The sequence below is a fragment of the Pan troglodytes genome, chromosome 2 (genome assembly GCF_028858775.2).
Source record: "Pan troglodytes isolate AG18354 chromosome 2, NHGRI_mPanTro3-v2.0_pri, whole genome shotgun sequence".
Taxonomy (NCBI): Eukaryota; Metazoa; Chordata; class Mammalia; order Primates; family Hominidae; genus Pan; species Pan troglodytes.
The window spans coordinates 128,833,847-128,858,012 of record NC_086015.1 but is presented as its reverse complement, the minus strand read 5'-3'; the positions used below and the strand labels follow the sequence as shown (position 1 = coordinate 128,858,012).

The window sequence follows — 24,166 nt, the reverse complement described above, 5'->3', positions numbered from 1 at the left end:
TATGTGAACATATGATTTCATTTCTCTAGGGTCTGGGAGTAGAATTGCTGGATCACATGATAGTTCTATGTTTAACTTTTTGAGGAACTGCCAAACCGTTTTCCAAAGCGGCCACACTTTTTTACATTCCCATCAACAATATATGAGAGTTCTAATTTCTTTTTTTAATTTCTTTTTTTTTTTTGAGATGGAGTCTCACTCTGTTACCCACGCTGGAGTGCAGTGGCACGATATCAGCTCACCGCAACCACCGCCTCCCGAGTTTAAGCAATTCTCCTGCCACAGCCTCCCAAGTAACTAGGACTACAGGCACCTGCCACCACGCCCGGCTAATTTTTTGTATTTTTGGTAGAGACGGGGTTTCGCCATGTTGGCCAGGCTGGTCTCGAACTCTTGAGCTCAGGCAATCCACCTGCCTCAGTCTCCCAAAGTGCTGGGATTACAGGTGTGAGCCACCACGCCCAGCAAGAGTTCTAATTTCTGTACATCCTTGCTGACACTTGTTATTGTCCTTTAAAAAAATTATTATGGTTATCTTAGTGGATATGAAGTGGAATCTTATTGTGGTTTTGATTTCATTTTACTAATGACTAATCATGTTGAGCACCTTTTCGTGTGCTTATTGGTTAGTCATTTGTATATCTTCTTTGGAGTGTTTTTAAAAATATTTTTCAAGGTGAAAGGAGAGTCTCATTACTTGAAATCTGAGGTTAGAGATGTCTAAAAATTAATATATGGGCAGCATATTTAAAGGATTTCGTACCTAGGTGATAACTTGGCTTTTACTATTTTTTTTTTTAATCGTTCTTCCTGGTGGTTTCCCCCAGAAGTGAATTTTTAAAAACTGTTTGTAATTTCGGCCTAAAACCTAGTCTTCAGGAAATCCAACACAACGGCTTTTCTCATACTGCAAGGTTCTAGTCATTGTCAGTGAGAAAGTACTAGTTTGTATCAAAGGATACTTGGCATGTTACATTAGGAAATGTATTATATTGCTGAGTCATTTTCTGTGTTAATCATGGTGTTTAAGGCCGGGCGCAGTGGCTCACGCCTATAATCCCAGCACTTTGGGAAGCTGAGGTGGGCAGATCACCTGAGATCAGGAGTTCAAGACCAGCCTGGCCAGCATGGCAAAACCCTGTCTCTACTAAGCATACAAAAATTAACTGGGCATGGTGGTGCATGCCTGTAATCCCAGCTACTCAGGAGGCTGAAGCAGGGGAATCGCATGAATCTGTGAAGCAGAGGTTGCAGTGAGCCAAGATCACACCACTGCACTCCAGCCTGGGTGACAGTGTGAGACTCAGTCTCAAAAAGAAAAAAAAAAAATTCATGGTGTTTAAAAAATCTGAAATTAGAAACTTTTTGTTATTCTAATATTTATAAAATGTGAAAGAATATTTTTTGACAGCACAAAGCTGGAAAATAATTTTCTAAATAAATTACCAGTTTCCTTTGGGATATGTAAAATGCTTAAACTTTGAGTATCTCAGATTTTATCTTTGGAAATGTTCTGATAGTCAATTCTGAAGTTAATTTAATTTTAAACGCTGCTCATATGTAAATCTTAAGTGTATGGTAGTTTGATGGTTAGAAATCCTAAATTAAAGAAGAAAACAAAAGGAATGATATTCTTTGTCTAACAGAATAATCCTCCTCTGAAGTCACGGAGCTTCTCACTTGCATCTAGTGGTAATTCTCCTATATCGCAGAGGAGACCAAGTCAAAATGCCATTTCTTTTTTTAATGTTGGACATTCCAAACTGCAATCAGTGAGCAAAAGAACTAATTTACCTCCAGACCATCTTGTGGAAGTCAGAGAAGTAAGTATGAATTAAAGTCAAGTTAAAATGCACAAAATGATTTTACCTGCTTGGTTTTGTCACAAAAAAACTTAAATACTGTTTGTGTCTTCAAGGGCCTTCATTGTTTCCTATCTAGTATGCTGAGATAATTTTTAAGTCGTAAACATTCCCTTAATATATAGTGTCCTAAGTTTCCTCATGTCTGTCACGTACTAGGTACGTGGTCATTTTTCAAAAGTGTGTATCTTTCAATTCTCAAGTAAAAGTACAGACTCCTTTTATGTAAATTTTATGATCAAAAGGGTAATTAAGCCTAGTGGGAAGACTGTATAGCCAAACAAGTGATTCTTTAAAAAAACAAACTGATATAGGCCAGGCATGATGGCTCAAGCCTGTAATCTCAGCACTTTGGGAAGCCAAGGTGGGAGGATTTCTGGAGCCCAGGAGTTTGAGACCAGCCTGGGCAACAAAGCCAGACCCCGTCTCTAAAAAAAAATTTTTTTTTTAATTTTAGCTGGGGGTGGTGGTGTGCACCTGTCGTACCAGCTACTCTAGTGGCTGAGGTGGGAGAACTCCTTAAGCCTGGGAGTTTGAGGTTGCAGTGATTTATGATTGTGCCACAGCACTCCAGCCTGGGTAGCACAGTGAAACCCTGTCTCAAAAAATAAAAAAACAAACAGTGGTAGGTCGCGGTGTCTTATCCCTGTAATTCCAGCACTTTGGGAGGCTGAGACAGGAGGATCGCCTGAGCCCAGGAGTTTGAGACCAGCCTGGGCAACATAGTAAGACCTGTCTCTAAAACAAAACAAAACTAACAAAAAACTTTTATATATATAACTGATATATGTATATATAGAAATGGATATACATACAGAGAACATTTCAAACATATAGAATCATTAAATATTTGATGTTGCCTTATATCACCATTTCTTTCTTTTAAACTGTGTACCAAATAATTCTAGTTAATAAAACACGCAGTTTGTTAAGTTCTAAATATTAAGTTCCAAATATATGTATAGAACATATAGAATATATATATTACAGAACACAACAGAATTCTCATATCTGTTTCTGTATTCAATCTACTGTAGTATGTTGTTTTAGTTGAACTACAGGATGAAAATTTGGCCATTCACAGATAATGTGTTTGGAAAAAAGAGGAACATGTAATAGCCTTTTTATATAATTGTGGCTATTCTTTGTTACTATACCAAAACTTGACAACTGATAGTTTCTTAAATGTTAGATGCCGTGTGGAATCTAATATATATCGGTGAACTTTTTGTATTTTGTTACATGAAAATCCATTGGTCTGTCCTGCACTTTGAATGGATCTTTAACCTGTCCATGATTTTGTAACACTGTGCAGGCATGCATTAGTCATTTTGGAGATATTAGTTTACAGAGTTATGCATATCTTGCAAATATTGATCCATTTTATTATTATACAGTGAGTAAAATTCATATTTATTAACATCCCCAGTGTCATCAGAAAAGTATTGGGAAGCTGTCAGATATACCAGATGGTTGTCCAAAATTCTGATTTTCATTTTAAAGCTCAAATTTTGTAATTGGTAACAAATACTGTCTTTTTTTAATTGATAACCTCATTTTATTCAATCTTGAGAAAATGTCTACCTCATTCCCCAAACCTGAATCTCCAAGGTTTCTTTCTGTCATTCTTTCACATCTGAATAGTAGTCCACAGGAAAAAAACAAAAAAAACAAAAAACAGCTAATCAGCTTACAAGTCAGTCACAGAGGTGCTTTTTCTCTAGGCAACCTCTGTGTATTGGTATGCAACAGAAGTGCTTTATATGTACTTCCCACTTTTTATATAGAGAATTTTTTAAATGTGTAGTTGAGTCAAGATGTAGTAAATTTAATTATTTTTACTGCTTTACAAGGACATTCTTCAGTAAATTGGCTTTTTTTTTTTTTTTTTTTCCTGTGAGTTCATGGCAGGTAAAGAATACAGTGACCACTAGTGGGTTTGGTGTCACTGCCTTTTCACTATCATTCCAGAAGTTCTACCCACCATTGCTTTTACACCATTAATGCAGATGTCACCACAGTGAAAAAGGCAAATAACTTCTTTGAATTCTTATAAAAATAGTTTGACTTCACAGACTCTCTGAAAGGAGTCTCACAGGGGTCTCTGCAGAGCACACTTTGAGAATTACTGTTCTAGAATTATCCAGTTCCAGGAGGTTGTGATGCAAAGATATAAATTGGTGTGAGTTTGAAACGAACATTTTAATCAAATCTATGGGTAAGTTTAGTGTTAGATTAGGTAGCAGTTTGTAAAAGCAGTTAACTTCTTTTTTTTTTTTTTTTTTTTTTTTTTTGAGACGGAGTTTTGCTCTTGTTGCCCAGGCTGGAGTGCAATGGCACAATTTCAGCTCACTGCAACCTCTGCCTCCCAGGTTCAAGTGATTCTCCTGCCTCACCCTCCCACATGGCTGAGATTACAGGCATGCTGCAGGCATCCACCATGCCCGGCTAATTTTGTATTTTTTTAGTAGAGATGGGGTTTCTCCATGTTGGCCAGGATGGTTTTGAACCCTTGACCTCAGGTGATCCACCCGCCTCGGCCTCCCAAAGTGCTGGGATTACAGGCGTGAGCCACCGCACCTGGCCTAAAAGCAGTTAACTCTTGTGAGTAGTATCTTACTGTCCTTGAAAATGAATTTATTACAAAAGCTTTACTTTATTAAAATCATCTGTTTCCTATTTACTGTTTCTTATTAGTACTACTTATCAGTTCCCTTCCTTTTCAGTCCATGCTTCATGCTGGTACTATGCTATGCCCTGTGAGTAACTCAAATGACCATTCTAGTAAGTGAGACAGAAACTTAAAACACAAGTGATTAAAATCACGATTCTAATTTGGTTTTCAGACAAATCATATGCCACCTGAGTGATATACTCCTATCACTACGATTGCCATTTCTAGCTACAAAACACAGGTTCACCAAGTTTTCAGCTTTCTTGAAGTTTTCTTTTTTTTTTAAAAGGAACTGGTTTTATAGTATCAAGGAACCATCACTAAAACAGTTTCACAAATCACTTTTCCATTTCTTTGAATATATTTGATTAGCTAATTTGTTTTGGAGACAGCCATTACCAACTTTTAACATTTATGCTATAATTATATACTTTGTTTTAAAGCAGACTGCAAGTTATATATATATACACACACACATGCACACTATATATACTATATATATCTTACTATAGATATATATCTTACTATATTTATATCTTGCAGTCTGCTTTAAAGTATGTGTGTATGTGTGTATATATATACACACACTTTATAATATGTACATATTATATATATAAAATATATATAAATATATAAATATATATAAATAAAATATATATAATATATAAATATATATAAATAAAATACATATATACATAAAATATATATATATAATTAGTCCATATTCATACTGCTGATAAAGACATACCCGAGACTGGGTAATTTATACAGAAAAAGAGGTTGGATGGACTTACAGTTCCACATGAATGGAGAGGCCTCACAATCATGGCGGAAGGCAAGGAGGAGCAAGTCACGTCTTACATGGATGGCAGCAGGCAAAGAGAAAACTTGTGCAGGGGAACTCCTCTTTATAAAACCATCAGATCTTGTGAGACTTATTCACTATCACAAGAACAGCATGGGAAAGACCTGCACTGATGATTCAGTTACCTCCCACTGGGTCCCTCCTACAACATGTGGGAATTCAAGATGAGATTTGGGTGGGGACACAGCCAAACCATATCATTCTGCCCCTGGCCCCTCCCAAATCTCATCTCCTCACATTTCAAAACTAATCATGCCTTCCCAACAGTCCCCCAAAGACTTAACTCATTTTAGCATTAACCCAGAAGTCCACAATCCAAAGTCTCACCTGAGACAAGGCAAGTCCCTTCTGCCTATGAGCCTGTAAAATAAAAAGCAAGTTAGCTACTTCCTAGATATAATGGGGGTACAGGCATTGGATAAATACAGCCATTCCAAATGGGAGAAAAAGGCCAAAACAAAGGGGCTACAGGCCCCATGCAAGTCAGAAATCCAATAGGGCAGTCAAAGCTCCAAAATGATCCCCTTTGACTCCATGTCTCACATCCAGGTCACCCTGATGGAAGAGGTGGGTTCCCATGGTCTTGGGCAGCTCCGCCCCTGTGGCTTTGCAGGGCACAGCCTCCCTCCTGGCTGCTTTCACGGGCTGGCATTGAGTGTCTGCGGCTTTTGCAGGCACATGGTACAAGCTGTCAGTGGATCTACCATTCTGAGTTTTGGAGGACAGCGGCCCTCTTCTCACAGCTCTACTCAGTGGTACCCCAGTAGGGACTCTGTGTGGGGGCTCTGACCTCACATTTCCCCTCCACACTGCCCTAGCAGAGGTTCTCCATGACAGCCCTGCTCCTGCAGCAGACCTCTGCCTGGGCATCCAGGTGTTTCCTTACATTCTCTGAAATCTAGGCAGAGGTTCCCAAACCCCAATTCTTGACTTCTGTGCACTAGCAGGCTCAACACCACATGGAAGCTGCCAGGGCCTGAGGCACCTGAAGCCTCTGAGGCCACAGACGAGCTCTACGTTGACCTCTTTCAGCCATGGCTGGAGCACCTGGAACACAGGGCACCAAGTCTCTAAGCTGCACACAGCATGGGGACCCTAGGCCCGGCCCATGAAACTACTTTTTTCTGCTAGGCCTCCGGGCCTATGATGAGAGGGTCTGCCATGAAGACTTCTGGCATGCCCTGGAGACATTTTGCCCATTGTCTTGGGGGTTAACATTCAGCTCCTAGTTACTTACGCAAATTTCTGCAGCCAGCTTGAATTTCTCCTCAGAAAATGGGGTTTTCTTTTCTATTGTGTCATCAGGCTGCAAATTTTCCGAACTTTTATGCTCTACTTCCCTTATAAAAATGAATGCCTTTAACAACACCCAAGTTACCTCTTGAATGCTTTGCTGCTTAGAAATTTCTTCCACCAGATACTTAAATCATCTCTCTCAAGTTCAAAGTTTCACAGATCTCTAGGGCAGGGGCAAAATGCCACCAGTCTTTTTGCTAAAACCTAACAAGAGTCACCTTTGCTCCAGTTCCCAACAAGTTCCTCAATTCCATCTGAGATCGCCTCAGCCTGGACACTATTGTCCATATTGCTGTCCGCATTTTGGGCAAAGCCATTCAACAAGTCTCTAGGGAGTTCCAAACTTTCCCACATTTTCCTGTCTTCTTCTGAGACCTCCAAACTGTTCCAACCTCTGCCTGTTACCCAGTTCCAAAGTCACTTCCACATTTTTGGGTATCTTTTCAGCAGCTCCCCACTTCCGGTACCAATTTACTGTATTAGTCCATATTCATGCTTCTGATAAAGACATACCAGAGACTGGGTGATTTATATAGAAAAAGAGGTTGGATGGACTTACAGTTCCACATGGCTGGGGAGGCCTCACAGTCATGGCAGAAGTCAAGGAGGAGCAAGTCACGTCTTACATGGATGGCAGCAGGCAAAGAGAGAGAACTTGTGCAGGGGAACTCCTCTTTATAAAACCATCAGATCTCATGAGACTTATTCACTATCATGAGAACAGCATGGGAAAGACCTTCCCCCATAATTCAGTTACCTCCCACTGGGTCTCTCCCACAACACACAGAAATTCAAGATGAGATTTGGGTGGGGACACAGCCAAACCATATCATATATGTACTTTGTTTTTGAGAGACAGTGTCTCATTGTTGCCAGGGTGGAGTGCATAGCTCACTGCAGCCTCGAACTCTTGAGCTCAAGTAGTCCTCCCGCCTCAGCCTCCCAAGTAGCTGGGATTACAGGCACACACCACCACACACAGCTTATTTTTTCTTTTTTCTTTCTTTCTTTTTTTTTTTTTTTTTTTTTGCTAGAGATGGGTGTCTTGCTGTGTTCCCCAGGATGGTCTTGAACTCCTGGCCTCAAGTGACCCTCCCACCCTGGCCTCCCAAAGATACAATTATATTTTTTTAATTTTATTTTTTCTAGCAAAGAACATTACTTTCTTTGACCACTTCTAACACCATTACTAGCAGGTGGCTCTTTTGGGCCTTCTACACAAAGAAACATACTATTTTCTCTTTCAAGTGTTTTTATATTGTGACTTCTGATTATGCTGTGAATGTCTTAAGATTCTTTTTCCTTTGTTAAACTTTTATTGGCTTATAACATACTATAGAAAAGTACACAAATTGTAAGTGTGCCTCTTGTAATTTCTGCATAACCACCTCCTGGATCAAGAAGTTAAATGTTACAAGCACCCTAGGGCCACTTCTGTGCCCCTCATCACAACACCCTTCCTCACTATCCTGACTTCTAACACCATAGATTTATTTTGTCTATTTTTGATGCTTCTAAAACTGGAATCATATAGTATGTACTCCTTCGGTTATGGCTGCTTTTCAGTTCACTGTATGTGTTTGAGATTTACTTAGGATGTTGAGTGTAACTGTTCCTTTTCATTGCTATACAATATTCACTGTATGCTTATGCTATAATATTTTTTATCCATTCTGGTGTTGATGGACATGAGTTGCTGAACATATGCATGTATATATCTCTTGGTTAGGTAGCTAAGAGTGTAATTGTTGGATCATAAATTATATTTACCTATGTCTAGTAGATATTGCCACACTGTATTTCAGAGTGGTTCTGCGTGTTCATAAGTTTGGATTAGTGGGAGTTGGTTCCTAAATTTGTATACAAAAACATTTATACACACACAAAGCACACTATATATGCATGTATAAATGTGTATATATTAATAGATACCATCATACCTACATACAGTTCATCCTCTTATGAAACCTTTTTTTCTGGGATGGGTAAATGTTTGATCCTTAGCTATGGTACATGTTTTCAGGGACTGTTCCATATATGACACTGATTTGCTTAGTAGGATCATTTTGTACCTCTTTCACTTGCCCCCAATGAGCCATATTAAAAATCACCTGGGCTGGGCTCAGTGACTCACGCCTGTAATCCCAGCACTTTGGGAGGCCACAGTGGGTGGATCACTTGAGCCCAGGAGTTTGAGACCAGCATGGGCATCATGGCAAAACCCTGTCTCTACTAAAAAAAATACAAAAAATTAGCCAGGCATTGTGGCACACACCTGTAGTTCCAGCTACCTGGGAGGCTGAGGTGAGAGCCTCAGAGCCTGGGAAGTCAAGGCTACAGTGAGCCGTGATTGCACCACTGCATTCCAGCCTAGGCGACAGAGTGAGACCCTATCTCAGAAAAAGAAAAAAAAAATCACCTGGAACAGAGCCTCTGAAAGCTAAAAGAGTCTGTCCACTATATAGAGTTTCTATGTGAACTAAACTAGTGTTCAAAGGATGGTCCATTAGAGAGCCTTCTGCTCACACCTGAAAGTCATTAAGCATCATAAATTCACTTTTCCTCTAAAAAATTGGCTTGCTCATCAATCATTGTTACTCCATTGGTTCTGTTAGGAAAGCTGGACAATGCTCCTAATAAAAGCAGAGTGTATTAAAATCTTTTAAACTGAAAAGCTTGCATCCAGTACTTGGTCCAAAAGCAACATAACAGGACCAGAAAGTTTGGTTAGGAAAGAGGAAGCAGGAAAGCCATTATGCACTCATAGTAGGTTCAAATTGAGCCTGACCAAAGGTATAAGAAGTAAGTGGTTGAGAGCCCAGACTGGAACTTAATTTAACTTTGGAATGAAGTATTTGATTTTCCTGTTAAGGATCTTCTAGAATCTTTCTGATAACTTGATGGCTTAATATTCCCTTTTTTTTTTTTTTTTTTTTTTTGAGACGGAGTCTCGCTCTGTCGCCCAGGCTGGAATGCAGTGGCGCGATCTCGGCTCACTGCAAGCTCCGTCTCCCAGGTTCACGCCATTCTTCTGCCTCAGCCTCCCAAGTAGGTGAGACTACAAGCGCCTGCCACCATGCCTGGCTAATTTTTTGTATTTTTAGTAGAGACAGGGTTTCACTGTGTTAGCCGGGATGGTCTCGATCTCCTGACCTCGTGATCTGCCTGCCTCGGCCTCCCAAAGTGCTGCGATTACTCTTAATAAAAAGTGCCAGGTCTTTTAAGTTTTGTTGCTTCCAAAGAAAAATTGCAGCTGCCTTAGATAACAATCTTTTGCCCAATTGATAAGCACCATTAAATGTTCATTAAATGAAAATAGCCAAACGAACTTTTAAAAAGCCTAATATGGCCTAATATGTCTTTTTTTTTTTTTTTTTAGACGGGGTTTTACTCTTTTGCCCAGGCTGCAGTTCAGTGGTGTGATCATGGCTCACTGCAGCCTCAACCTCCTGGGCTCAAGTGATCCTCACACTTGAGCCTCCCAAGTAGCTGGGACTACAGGCATGTGCCACCATGCCTGACTAATTTTTAAAATTTTGTGTAGAGTTGGGGTCTTGCTATGTTGCCTAGGCTGGTCTTGAACTCCTGGGCTCAAGTTATCTTCCCACCTCAGCCTCCCAAAATGCCGGGATTATAGGTGTGAGCCACCATGCCTAGCCTAGTAGGTCTTTAAAAATGGCTCAGAAGCTGAATCTGATAATTAAAATGGCAACTGTATGTATACATGTTTTACAGAAATCATGAGTAGGACCCACAGAACTGTTTTTTCCTTAGATGATGTCTCATGCTGAAGGACAACAAAGAGACTTAATTAGACGAATTGAATGCCTTCCTACTTCTGGCCATCTTAGTTCCTTGGACCAGGATCTCTTAATGCTCAAAGCTACTTCCATGGCAACTATGAACTGCTTAAATGACTGCTTTCATATTCTCCAGTTACAGCACGCATCACATCAGAAGGGCTCATTGCCTTCAGGTAAGTTGTCGATTAAAGGTAGGGCTTCACAATGAAGGCCAACACGTGGAAAGGACTGTATTTGTTGTAATTCTAATTTCAGAAAATCTTAAAAAAAGGAGAAGAAAACCAGAGCCTGTTGGTTTTTAATTATCATGCTGATGTTATACAAATTCTTAATGATTGTGTCCTTTTTTTGAATCTAAAATGATTTTAGGACTAATGTCTAATATCACTGAACATTCCTGAAGAGACCTCAAGCTCAACATGTCAAAAACTGAACTCAAAATGTGCATCTCCTATATTTATGTTAAAATTAGTGGCATCACTATCCATCTGTTCATCCGGTTGACCAAAGTAGAAACCTTGGCATTATTTTTTGAGTTTTGGCTTAGTCCACTGTCATTATTTTCAAGTATATAAAAGTCTATCAGTCACTTTTCAGTTTGAAAAATAATCTGTAGCTAGGCGAGGTGGCTCATGCCTGTAATCTCAGCTACTTGGGAGGCTGAGGCAGGAGGATCCCGAGCCCAGGAGTCCAAGGCTGCAGTAAGCTATGATCCCACCACTGCACTCCAGCCTGGGTGACAGAATGAGACCCCATTAAAAAATATATATATATATATATATATATACACATATATATATGTCCACTATTTGAGAACACCTATTTGTTGAAATTAATTGTGCTAGGGAAATGTTATTGCACGGGACTACAAAAAATGAGTCTTTCTATAAATAAGATGCTCATCACATTGTATGAGCAATAACTTAATAATGCTAGTGGTGATAGTAACTTAATACCTTACATCTCTTTGTTCTGTTATTTAACTAATTCACCTTACTCATAAAAGAAAGGTATTTTAGAAAGGTAGAGTCTCTGCTCAGGAGACAGTTTCCCTTACTCAAATGGATATAGGATGGACCTCATCCTCATGTGTGCCTAAATTCAACAATTCCGGCCAACAAACTGTTTTTAGTGGCAATTGTAGTTGCAGGTTAGGGCACTATTGAGAGAGGCCAATCAGTTATGTATGTTCCTCTTAAAAAATTCATAGTCCACTTAGGGAAGAAATATGTAAATAGTAAGTATAAAATAATGTGTAGGGGCCAGGCACGGTGGCTCACACCTGTAAGCTCAGCACTTTGGGCAGCTGAGGCAGGCGAATCACCTAAGGTCAGGAGTTCGAGACCAGCCTGGCCAACATGGTGAAACCCCATCTCTACTAAAAGTACAAAAATTAGCTGGGCGTGGTGGCAGGCACCTGTAATCCCAGCTACTCAGGAAGCTGAGGCAGGAGAATCGCTTGAACCCAGGAGGCAGAGGGTGCAGTGAGCCCAGATCGTGCCACTGCGCTCCAGCCTGGGTGACAAGAGTGAGACTCCATCTCAAAAATAATAATAATAACGTGTAGGGTGCTACTACCAAAAGGAACAAACTGTGGGAGAATAGCTGAATGGCTGAAGGAAAAAAAAAGATAATGCATAGGGTGCTGCTACCAAAAGGAACAAACTGTGGGAGAGTAGCTGAATGACTGGTAGAAAGAGTTCTGAGAAAGGCACAGAGAAGCTGCAAAGACTGATTAGTTTAGGAGTGAGAGGTAGAGGAAAGGGCATTCATAGTTTAGGAGTGAGAGGTAGAGGAAAGGGCATTCATAGTTTAGGAGTGAGAGGTAGAGGAAAGGGCATTCCAAAGTGATAGAAGAGTCTAAATTGTGAGTTGTGAACGTGAATTCATGACTTGTAGGAATTGTAAGTAGTTCAATATAAATTTTCTCTTCTTACAAAGCAACATACTCATTATAGAAAATACTGTAGAGTCAAAAGAAGAAACAAAAAATATGCATTGTCCTACCAACCAGAAACCACCACTGTTGATATATTAGTATACTCCCCATCCCAGGTTTTCTCTTTTTTCTTCTTAGTTTTTGTTTCTTTTGCCCTGTTGTTATTGGAAAATATATGTTTGTATCTTTTTTCACTTTATATCAAAAATGTTTTCCAATCATATGCTATTTATAAATTTGCTTAGTATTTATATTCCTTTGAGGAGACAAATGTATTTTGGTTTACTTAACTATATCCCTGTGTTGAACATTGGATGAGTTAGGCTTAGCTATGAAATTTGGGTTAATTCTAGTGTTGGTAATCATAATTCTCAGTCAAATGAAACAGTTTGTTTCCAGTTTATACTACTTAATTATTTGCTTATTTTTAAGACAATATATTATATATTTTTTATTTTATATTTTTTCTCACTCTGTTGCCCAGGCGGGAGTGCAGTGGCACCATCATGGCTCACTGCAGCTCAACCTTCCAGGCTCATGCTATTCTCCTGCTTTAGCCCCCCAAGTAGCTAGGACTATAGGCACATGCCACCATGGCTGGCTAATTCCTTTTAGTTTTTGTAGAGATGGAGTCTGTCTGTGTTGCCCAGGCTTACTTAATTTTTTAAAAGTATGTCAAGTAACACAGCGCTAGATATTAGATGCTCAATAAATACTTGATTAATTAAATACTAAATTTCATTTGTGGCCGGGCATGGTGGCTCACGCCTGTAATCCCAGCACTTTGGGATGCCGAGTCAGGCAGATCACCTGAGGTCAGGAGTTCAAGACCAGCCTGGCCAACATGGTGAAACTCCGTCTCTACCAAAAATACAAAAATTAGCCAGGCATGGTGGTGAGCACCTGTAGTCCCAGCTACCTGGGAGGCTGAGGCAGGATAATCACTTGAACCTGGGAGGTGGAGGTTGCAGTGAGCTGAGATTGCACCACTGCACTCCAGCATGGGCAATAGAGCAAGACTCTGTCTCAAAAAAAAAAAAAAAAGGATAATACATTTCCTACTCCTACATTTCTGCTGTAGTAGTCTGAGCGTCCCTTATTATAGCACTCTATAACCAAGCTTCTGTGAAACCTAGATCAGCCACTGAAATCAAATGGAACATTTTCCATTATTGATTAGGCATAGAATCCACTTTGTTAAACTAGTCGAGGGTAACAAGAGACATTTGAATCATTAACCGAGAAGATGACAGGTCTCCAAATGTGACCACTGTCTTCACTGGGTCAGTTATTATTTATTCAGTAGAAGAGTCTTTCAGTTTAAGTTGTATGGGGCTTTTTAAAAATGATTTCGAAAAAGGACATGTATTTGCAATTCTTAAATTAGATCCGGGGGATTATTTTGATTGGTTAGACAATTGTTGCTGAGAGTAAGACTCGATCCCAAATTGAAACAAATCTTATTGTTTCACAGTCCCAGACTCCTCCTGTAGCTGTGCCTCTCTAAAGCCTAATTGCATATTTTTTAATCAGTAGAGGGACAAAGACAGCAAATCAGCTGTTAGGTTGGGAATATACTTCGTGATTCACAGACTTGTCCAAGAAGTAAATTCAGTCCTATTCAGGGTTGATTTCTTTTAAATAGTATCTGATATCAAGTTGCAAGTTGCTCTGTTGTAAAATACCCAATCATGGTGCTCATGCTAATGAGATATAAGTGGCTGTCTTGCAGGGTCTCTTAACAGGTTTAATTGCTTTTAGGCTTGTAGGCTCAAAACAAAATTGTTAAAATCCACATCTGCCGAACTTTCTAGATTATGAGCAAGTTTCAGCGAAAGTTTTCTCTTACTCCATCAGGAACGACAATCGAGTGGTTAGAACCAAAGATATCTTTATCAAACCACTATAAAAATGGAGCTGACCAGCCCTTTGCAACTGATCAGAGTAAGCCGGTGGCAGTCCCAGAAGAGCAGCCTGTTGCAGAATCTGGACTATTAGCGAGGGTAAGGTAATATAAAAATATGATTTTGATGTGAAAAATTAGGTATCACTGAAAAAGGGTCAGTTTTCTTTTCATTGTCAGCTCATGCACATCAACTTAACACCTGAGCAACACTCTTGAAGATTCTAAAACATTTTAAACTGCATTGTTTTTGAAGAGGTCTCTTATATTAAATTTGTTGAATTTTCCAGGTTAAATTATATGCCCTTTTAACTTTTAGTTTACTTTTGCTTGATAAAAATATATTTTAAAAATTGAAATTTATGTTTTTCTTTTTCTAGAAAATAACTTATCTAATGAGATTTGCACAATGTTTGTCTCTTATGTTTCTTAACCTATTATCTTAACATTATTTATTATTAAGTTTATAATCTTAAAAGTTGAGTCTTTTTCATAGTAAGCACTTTACCAAGCCAGTTGTTTCAAGTATTACCCTACTTAAAATAGCACATAATCTTAGGGTTTATATTTTTATAAACTATTATTGATTTCACATTTCTTAGAAGCTGAAGAGTGTTTTATTCTATTCATAATCTACCACTGTAACAAATCATATTGATATTTTTGCCTTTTGTGTTCACATCTGTTATTTTAAGCTATTTTTACTTGATAAGCATTTTCCTATGTTGTACTGGTCTGTATAATTAAAGGTTGAAATAGTCTATTGAGTTAATGTCCCTATTGTTGAATATCTAGATTGTTTGGAGGGTTTTTTTTTAAATTATAAATAACAGTTTATTATCTTGTTTCCAACTTTTTCTCCTTTTTTTTTTTTTTTTTTGAGATGGAGTTTCGCTCTTATTGCCCAGGCTGGAGTGCAATGGCGCAATCTCAGCTCACCGCAACCTCCGCCTCCGGGGTTCCAGTGATTCTCCTGCCTCAACCTCCCTAGTAGCTGGGATTACAGGCATGCGCCACCATGCCCAGCTAATTTTGTATTTTTAGTAGAGATGGGGTTTCTCCATGTTGGTCAGGCTGGCCTCGAACTCTGGACCTCAGGTGATCTACCCACCTCAGCCTCCCAAAATGCTGGGATTACAGGTGTGAGCTACCGCACCCGGCCTTCTCCTATTTTTTTTCTTAGGTTATCTCTTTAAGTTATATTACCAAGTAGCATTACTGAGTCAAGAGTAATGCATAGTTTATGGTACTTTATATATTCGTAAATTACTTCTTTAAAGAAATATATGGCACAGGGACTTCCAAAGTTGGCAAAAGTTTTGGCTTGATAAGACAGGCATTGCAGGCAAGGGTTGGCAGGGGAGAAGAAAAAACAATAATGTATAAAATGCTTATTTCTGTGTAGCTGTTTGACTGGCTTATTTGTAGAAACAGCAGTTAGTAAGTATTTATTAAGCTTAGTATATGGCAAGTACAATGCTAAGAATTAGAGGAGAAGCAAAAATTAGAAGATACAGGTTTTTCACTGAAGAGACTTATAATCTGCTTGGAGTCACAACATATACACTAAAATGATGAGATGATAATATAAAGCAATATATTTTTTCTTAATTGATACCATGTAGGCTATTGGGATAGGGGCATTCAGAGAAAGGAAGAAGACATATTGAGTCGGGTACATGAGAAATGCTTTGGGGAGAAAGTGGGATTGGAATTGGGCTTTGCAAGGAGACAGGATTTGAAGGGAGGAGGAAGAGAATGGGAATCTCAAGATGAAGGACTAACACTAGCAAGGATCCTAAGGCATGTGTGTTTATTGAAGAGAAAGCTTGCCTGGTAATTTTGAACCCGGGCTATGCCATTCACTGACATGTGAACCAATTAATTAACCACTCTTAGCTTCAACTTCCTCATCGGTAAGGTAGGGATAATACTACCTTGTAAGATCCTTATGAGGATAAAATGAATTTAGTAGAACATCTGGCTTATGGGAAGTGATCACAGTATTTTTGGATTTTACAACTCTGAATGGCACTATTCATGTTGTACTCTGTGGAATGAAGCTTCCAGGAGCACTGCTCCATAGAATGCAGTGTAAATTGTGCCTCCAAATAACATAAAAATAATGCAGAAGGGTTTAGTCTTAATGACAATAGCGTCATGATCATGGGTAAGAATGTACTATGTTTAAGAAGATTGGTACATGATACGACTTGGAATAAAATGTGAATAGAAGGATATGGAAGTAGACATGAAGGCAAATGAATAGATTATGTGCATTTCAAATGAAAAATCAATTGGATTTGTGACTAACTGGATATAGGTTTGGATCAAGTCAAGTCCCAAGTTTTTGACTCTCAGTGGTTAGATAAAATTGTATTGTCATTCACAAAGGAAAATTAGGAAGAAAGAGTCTTTTAAGAAAAAAGGTTTAGTATAATTATAAACATGTAAATTTTACAAGAGAGGAGGTTATGTGATTATAAATGTGTATAAAAAACAAGGGGCCGGGTGTGGTGGCTCATGCCTATAATCCCAGCACTTTGGGAGGCCAAGGCAAGTGGATCACTTGAGGTCAGGAATTTGAGACCAGCCTGGCCAACATGGCTAAACCTCATCTCTACTAAAAACACAAAAATTAGCCAGGTGTGGTGGTGTATGCCTGTAGTCCCAGCTACTTGGGAGGGTGAGGCAGGAGAATCGCTTGAACCCAGGAGGTGGAGGTTGTAGTGAGCTAACACCACTGCACTCCAGCCCAGGCAACAGAGCAAGACCCTGTTTCAAAAAGAAAAAAGCAATTAAGGGACTGGGCATGGTGGTGGGCACCTGTAATCCCAGCACTTTGAGAGGCCAAGGCGGGTGGATTGCTCGAGGTCAGGAGCTTGAGACCAGCCTGGCCAACATGGTGAAACTCCAACTATACTAAAAATACAAAAATGAGCTGGATGCAGTGGTGCATGCCTGTAATCCCAGCGACTCTGGAGGCTGGAGGAGACATTCTTCACTCTTTTTGAAAAATTCTATTTTCCCCCCAAAAAAGAAAAATAGTTCTTATGTGATATATATGGCAAAACTGCAATATGTTCAACATCAGCAATAATGGGGCTCTCTGAAGGAAATTTATACCATGGACAAATAGTTGTATTTCTGAAAGATTTTTGCCCATACTCAGATTCACTTAGGTCAAATACAAATGTCTTCAAGTCTGATATTTATTGTTTTGTTCTCAATGGATATGAATAGGTAGTTAAAATACTAGACTTTTGCTTTGTTTTCCATCAAGGAGCCTGAAGAAATAAATGCAGATGATGAGATAGAGGATACATGTGACCACAAAGAGGATGACCTGGGAGCTGTAGAAGAACAACGTAGTGTCATCCTACATCTCTTGTCACAGCTTAAGCTGGGCATGGATTTAACGAGAGTAAGTAATGGCATAAGCTGGCTATGGAGATTGTTAAGGGCTGTACCAGTAATTGTTCATGTTTATGTCAGGACTTTTTATTTATTTACTTTTTAAATTTTAATTTTAATTTTTTTTGAGGCGGAGTTTTGCTCTTGTTGCCCAGGCTGGAGTGCAATAGTGTGATCTCGGCTCACTGCAACCTCCACTTCCTGGGTTCAGGCGATTCTCTTGCCTCAGCCTCCTGGGTAGCTGGGATTACAGGCGCCCACCACCAAGCCCAGCTAATTTTTTGTATTTTTGGTAGAGATGGGGTTTCACCATGTTGGCCAGGTGGGTCTCAAGCTCCTGACCTCGTGATCCTCCCACCTCGGCCTCCCAAAGAGCTGGGATTACAGGCGTGAGCCATTGCACCTGGCCGGTCTTTTTATTTTTTGTGATTTTTATTTTTTATGATTTTTTTTTTAGTCTCCTGATCAGTATTTTTTATTTTCATAAAAAATGGCTTTCTTGGCCAGGCACAGTGGCTCATGCCTGTAATCAAGCTGGCCTTGAACTCCTGATCTCAAATGATCCACTCTCCTCGGGAGACCGAGGTGAAACCCGTCTCAGGAGGCTGAGACAGGTGGATCAATTGAGGTCAGAAGTTCAAGACCAACGTGGTGAAACCCCAACTCAGGAGGCTGAGGTGGGCAGATCACTTTAGGTCAGGAGTTCAAGACCAGCCTGGCCAACGTGGCAAAACCCTATCTCAGGAGATGGCTGAGGTGGGCGGATCACTTGAGGTCAGGAGTTTGGGACCAGTCTGGCCAATGTGGTGAAACCCCGTCTCTACTAAAAATACAAAAATTAGCCGGGCATGGTGGCCTGTAGTCCAGCTACTTGGGAAGCTGAGGTGGGAGGATCACTTGATCCTGGGTGGTGGAGGTTGCAGTGAGCTGAGATTGTGCCACTGCGCTCCAGTCTGGGCAACAGAACGAGACTCCATCACTAAAAAAAAAGGCTTTCTGGCTTTCTTGTGCAGCAGGAAGTTGTCTGGCAAGTAATACCAATTGTCTTTGAGTTTCAGAACAAAATTAAAGAGTCTATTGGTATACTATACTGGAAAATGTAGAGAAAATTATGTAATCCTACAGAACTATGAAAGGCATTGACACTTCCACTTACTTCCCACATGCAGATCATACATTTGGGGTATTATCTATCACAGGAGTCTGCAGACTTTTTCTGTAAAGGGCCAGATAGTAAATATTTGCAGCTATGTGGACATAGGTCTCTGTTGTAGCTATTCAACTCTGCCTTTGTAGTATAAAAGCAGCCATAGACAATATACTGGATGGGGCATGGCTGTATTCCAACAAAACTTCATTTACTAAAACAGGAGGCCAGATTTAACCCAAAGACTACAGTTTGCAGATTCCTGGCCAAAAGCTTTGCTTCTTTAAGTGTGATCTGAAGACCAGTAGCATCACCATCACCTGGAAACTTGTTAGGAATGCAGAATCTCAGGCCCCAGTCCCAGACTTAGTGGACCAGAATCTGCATTTTAATAAGATCCCTGATGATTCATATATACATTAAAGTTTGAGAAGCACTAATCTGTAGTTTTTAATTTTAGGCCAGTTTTCTCTGTTCCCAGTTTAACTAGTGTGCCTTAATTTGTCTTAACAATTAATCCATGACATTAATTTAAAAAGCCAATCAAGTTCAAAACCTATATATGTCAAATATTTATTACTGTAGGATTATTTACTTTGAATTACTGATGAAACAATTTTACATTAGTATGGAATTTCAAAATTGACTTTAGGAGGTAGATGTCAATTGGAGATTTTTTTGATGCCATTGAAGGTAGATTTAAAACATTGTTTCCAACGAACTGTTCATCTGAAAATATAACTTAAATAGAAAGCATAAGAAGCAGACATTGTAGGAATTAATAAAGAAACCCATGAAGCTTTCATTATTTATATAGCTTCAGTATTTCAACTGGGAATCATTTCTGTTCTAGAAATATTTTCATATTAATGGTTCAGAAAAGACCTCATAGTTGTGAAATCGGTTAAAAATGAATAGTCTTCTGAAGAGGTTGTTTGGTATTAGTTAGCATGGTGTTTGCAGTCCCTGAGTAGATTTGCATTTATAAGGCACAAGAGCAGCATTGAGGTTTATGAGGCATAAGAGCATTTGAAAAAAGTGTGCTGTGATAGTAATCCACATGGTAGAAGTTCTCTCATGGCATGAATAAGTGCATATACTATACTTTCTCTACATTTGTACCTTGTTGATTAAAAAGTTGTATGTGGCTGGGTGTGGTGGCTCATGCCTGTAATCTCAGCACTTTAGGAGGCCAAGGCAGGTGGATTACATGAGCCCAAGAGTTCGAGACCAGCCTAGCCAACATGGCGAAACCGTGTCTGTACCAAAAATTACAAAAATTAGCTGGGCATGGTGGTGCACGACTGCAGTCCCAGCTACCATGTGGCTGAGATACAAGAATTGCTTGAACCTGGGAAGTGGAGGTTGCAGTGAGCCAAGATTGTGCCACTGCCAGCCTGGTCAACGGAGTGAGACCCTGTCTCAAAAAAAAAAAAAAAAGAAAGTTGTATGTGTTACACATATATTACATTAACATTAACCAACCACAAATTAAGAACATCTATACAACATTTAATGGAATGATACTTTTCAGGCAATATTAAAGAGCCTGGTGGCTGGGTGCCATGGCTCACAGCTATAATTCCAACACTTTGGGAAGCTGAGGCGGGTGGATCACTTGAAGTCAGGAGTTGGAGACCAGCCTGGCCAACATGGTGAAACCCCGTCTCTACTAAAAACAAATTAGCCGAGCATGGTGGTGCACACCTGTAATCTCAGCTGCTCGGGAGGTTGAGGCAGGAGAACCGCTTGAACCCAGGAGGCAGAGGTTACAGTAAGCTGAGGTTGCGCCACTGCACTCTAGCCTGGGCGACAGAGCTAGATTCTGTCTCAAAAAAAATAAACAAATAAATAAAAATAAAGAGCCTGGTGACTAAACTGCAGTCACAGCTACCTCTTATCTAACAATAACACTTAATTAACAAATATTTACTGGGCCCCTGTTATATTCCAGACACTGTGCTAGGTCTTGGGACAGGAACAAATAAGATAACCATGGTCCTAGCCTTCATGTTGTGAATAAGTAGTATGCATTTTCCTACTGTTCATTTTGTTTCTTTTTAAATAATATTATGAAATTATATAAACATAAAATTTTAGAAAACTAAAGAAAATCTATCATTTTACTACCCTAACATAACAGAGCTCTCACTTTTATCTTTCTTCACATTGTCATAGTTTATATGGAATTTTGTTTTACTTCCTTTTTTCAGTTAATTTTTGTATGTATGAAATGTGTTAAACACACAGAAGACTGAATGGTATACATATAAACATTCAAAGAAAAAAGATAAAATGAATACCCATGTATCTACCTCTGACATTAAGTTGTAGAACACTGCCTGAACTTGGAATCTCTGAGTTCCCCTCTAATTTATAGTCCTCTACTTTTTCCTCCATAAAACAATTTACTTGACTTGTGTGTTAATTATCCCTCTACTTTTTGCTATAGTTTTACTGCTTTTTTGTACTCCATAATGATGTTTAGGAAAAAATGAATAGCTAACATAAGCTTAGCATAAGGAAAGGACTGTGTTGCCATTTGTAGAAAGCAGCTCCCAGAAAAAGACAAGTTAAACATTTGAGTCTCTGGCTTTAGCTTCTTATAAGTTATTGAGAAAGTTTAGAAGAGCCCTTTCTTGTGAAATTATAAGGCAAAGTTGTGAGTCCTGTAAAATATACATCCCAGAGCATTTGGTGTGAGTCAGCTACAGGAGGAATGTGGGCTGGGGGAGTGAGCTGCTCAGTATTTTCAGTTTCAAAGCAAACTGTGACCTACCTCCAACTCTGAGGAATAGATTGAAGTCAGAAGGCTTCTTTCGGGGAAATGAGCATCTTCAGCCAATCCAGACAGCAGAACATGGAGAGGAGACTAAGAACTTCACCAGCAGATAGTCAACACAAGCCAAATACAGATACACTTGGAATCAGTTTCACTAGGCTATTTTATCCTGAGGTTTGAAAAGATGATACAAGGGCAGCATGAAGCATGTGGATGACAGTCTTCAGTACGTCTGTCTCTTGAGTCACATCACTCTAATCTGGACCAGTATTTCCTTTAGCATTCTCTTTGGCTAATCCATTTACTGTATCCGTTTCTTCTTTCTTGGTTGCCTCTCATTTTGTTGGAATATATCCTCCATTAATTTCTCAGAAAGATTTGTAAGAAGCAAATGTGAAAATGTGTGTCTGAAATGTCTGTGTTGCCCTCATGTTTCATTGCTGGTTTAGATAGAATTTGTTACTTGTGGCCAGGTGCAGTGGCTCACGCCTGTAATCCCAGCACTTTGGGAGGCCAAAGCAGGCAGATCACTTGAGGCCAGGAGTTCGAGACCAGCCTGGCCAACATGGCGAAATCCCCTCTACTAAAAGTACAAAAATTAGCCAGGCATGGTGGCACATGCCTGTAATCCCAGCCATTCAGGAGGCTGAGGCGCAGGAATCACTTGAACCTGGGAGGTGGAGGTTGCAGTGAGCTGAGATGACGCCACTGCACTCCAGCCTGGGTGACAGAGCGAGACTCCATCTCAAAAAAAAAAAGATAATATCTCTGTGCTGCAGGGTTCTAATGAAAAGACTGAAGTCATTCTGATTCCTGATCTTTTGTTTGTGACTTGTTTTGTATGTTCTTCTCTCCAAAATTGTTTAGAATCTTCTCTTTATCATGTCTTGGTATTGTGACATTGATGTAGGTTTCTTTTATCCATTGTATCTGGGCACTTGGTGGGCCTTTTCAGTGTGACAACTCATGTTTTTGAGTTCTCTGAAATTTTCTTGAATTATTTCTTTGATGATTGTATTAGGGTTCCTAGAAGGACAGAAATAAGAGGATAGATATATATATAAAGGGGAGTTTATTAAGGAATATTGACTCATACAGTCACAAGGTAAGGTCTCATAATAGGCCATCTGCAAGCTGAGGAGCAGGGAATCCAGTCCGAGTCCCCAAACCTCAAAAGTAGGGAAGCCAGCAGTGCAGCTTTCAGTCTGTGGTTGAAGGTCCAAGAGTCCAAAAGCGAAGAACTTGGAGTCCGATGTTCAAGGGCAGGAAGCATCCAGCAGGGGAGAAAGATGTAGGCCAGAAGACTCAGCAAGTCTAGTCCTTCCATGTTCCCCTGCCAGCTTTTATCCTCGCAGCTGATTAGATGGTGCCCACACAGATTGAGGGTAGGTCTGCCTCTCCCAATCCACTGACTCAAATGTTAATCCCCTTTGGCAACACCCTCACAGACGCACCCAAGAACAGTACTTTGCATCCTTCAGTCCAATCAAGTTGACACTCAATATTAACCATCACAATGATTTTTCTTTCTTCTATTTTGTTTGTTTGTTTTTTTGTTTGTTTGTTTGTTTTCTCTGAAATCCTTATTATATGGCCATTGAACTTCCTGGTCTGGTCTTTTATTTTTCTCTCATACTTTTCTTTTTCTCTCTTTGTCTGTCTTCTGTGTTATGGGAGATTTCCTCGCCTTTTATCTTTTAACTCTTCTTTTGACTTTTAATTATTGTCATGTTTTTAAATTTTCTGATTTTTTTAAAAAGCATTCTTGTATGTGTATAATATCTTCTTAATTCTCTGAAGATATTATTTTTTATTTTTGTTTTTTCCCCTCCTTTGAGGTTTCTGTTTCCTCCAAATCTGTTTCTTTATTTTGTTCTTTATATTCCTAGTTAGAGGTTTTCTCAGAAATCAGATCTTCTGCTCACGATTAAGTTTAGGGAAACTAAAATCTGATTTTAAGCTTTAACACGTAAGTGGCGCCTGTGTTTTTCATTGTCCCATAATCTGGATGGGCCATTTGTTGGGAAACTTGGTGTCAGTATCATTAGGTTTTTCTTCTAGGTTTAGTCAAATTTCCCAGAAGAAAAATTTTTTCATCTCATACTTGGTGAGTCCAAAAGGAGTTAAAAAGGAGAAGAAGGCTGCATGAGAGAGGGTGTTAATAGCTAACGTTTAGTTTATATGGAGTTATTAAATGCCCTTGTTATGTATCACTTGGTATCCACTCTCTTAGAATTCCTTGCTATTCTCCAGTCTAGAGAATAGACCACCTTGTTTATCCAGAGGCTAAACCTCTAGACTTTGAGGTCCAAGAGGGTAGTTACTAACAGTGTGGAGTTGGGGGTTTGAGTTAGGCATCTAATTGCTTTCCATACAGATTTTACTCAGTTATTTTTATTTTATCATTTCTGTGAATCCCCAGATCCAGAGGTACCTAGTGCGATCAGCTCCTGAGCCTTCTTAGGAATCTGTGCATATTGT

The 24,166-nt window shown here is 39.4% G+C and overlaps 1 protein-coding gene across 2 annotated transcripts in view; it reads left to right on the top strand.

Annotated features, from left to right (window-relative positions):
• OSBPL11 (oxysterol binding protein like 11) overlaps positions 1-24,166 on the top strand; it is a 69,023-nt gene that overhangs the window by 19,596 nt on the left and 25,261 nt on the right. For both annotated transcript variants that reach the window (XM_009446343.5, XM_063807072.1), the window contains exons 6-9: positions 1,647-1,823; positions 10,472-10,673; positions 14,297-14,442; positions 17,626-17,766. In XM_009446343.5, the coding sequence (XP_009444618.1) occupies positions 1,647-1,823; positions 10,472-10,673; positions 14,297-14,442; positions 17,626-17,766 (666 nt within the window). The remainder of the gene's footprint in view (positions 1-1,646; positions 1,824-10,471; positions 10,674-14,296; positions 14,443-17,625; positions 17,767-24,166) is intronic.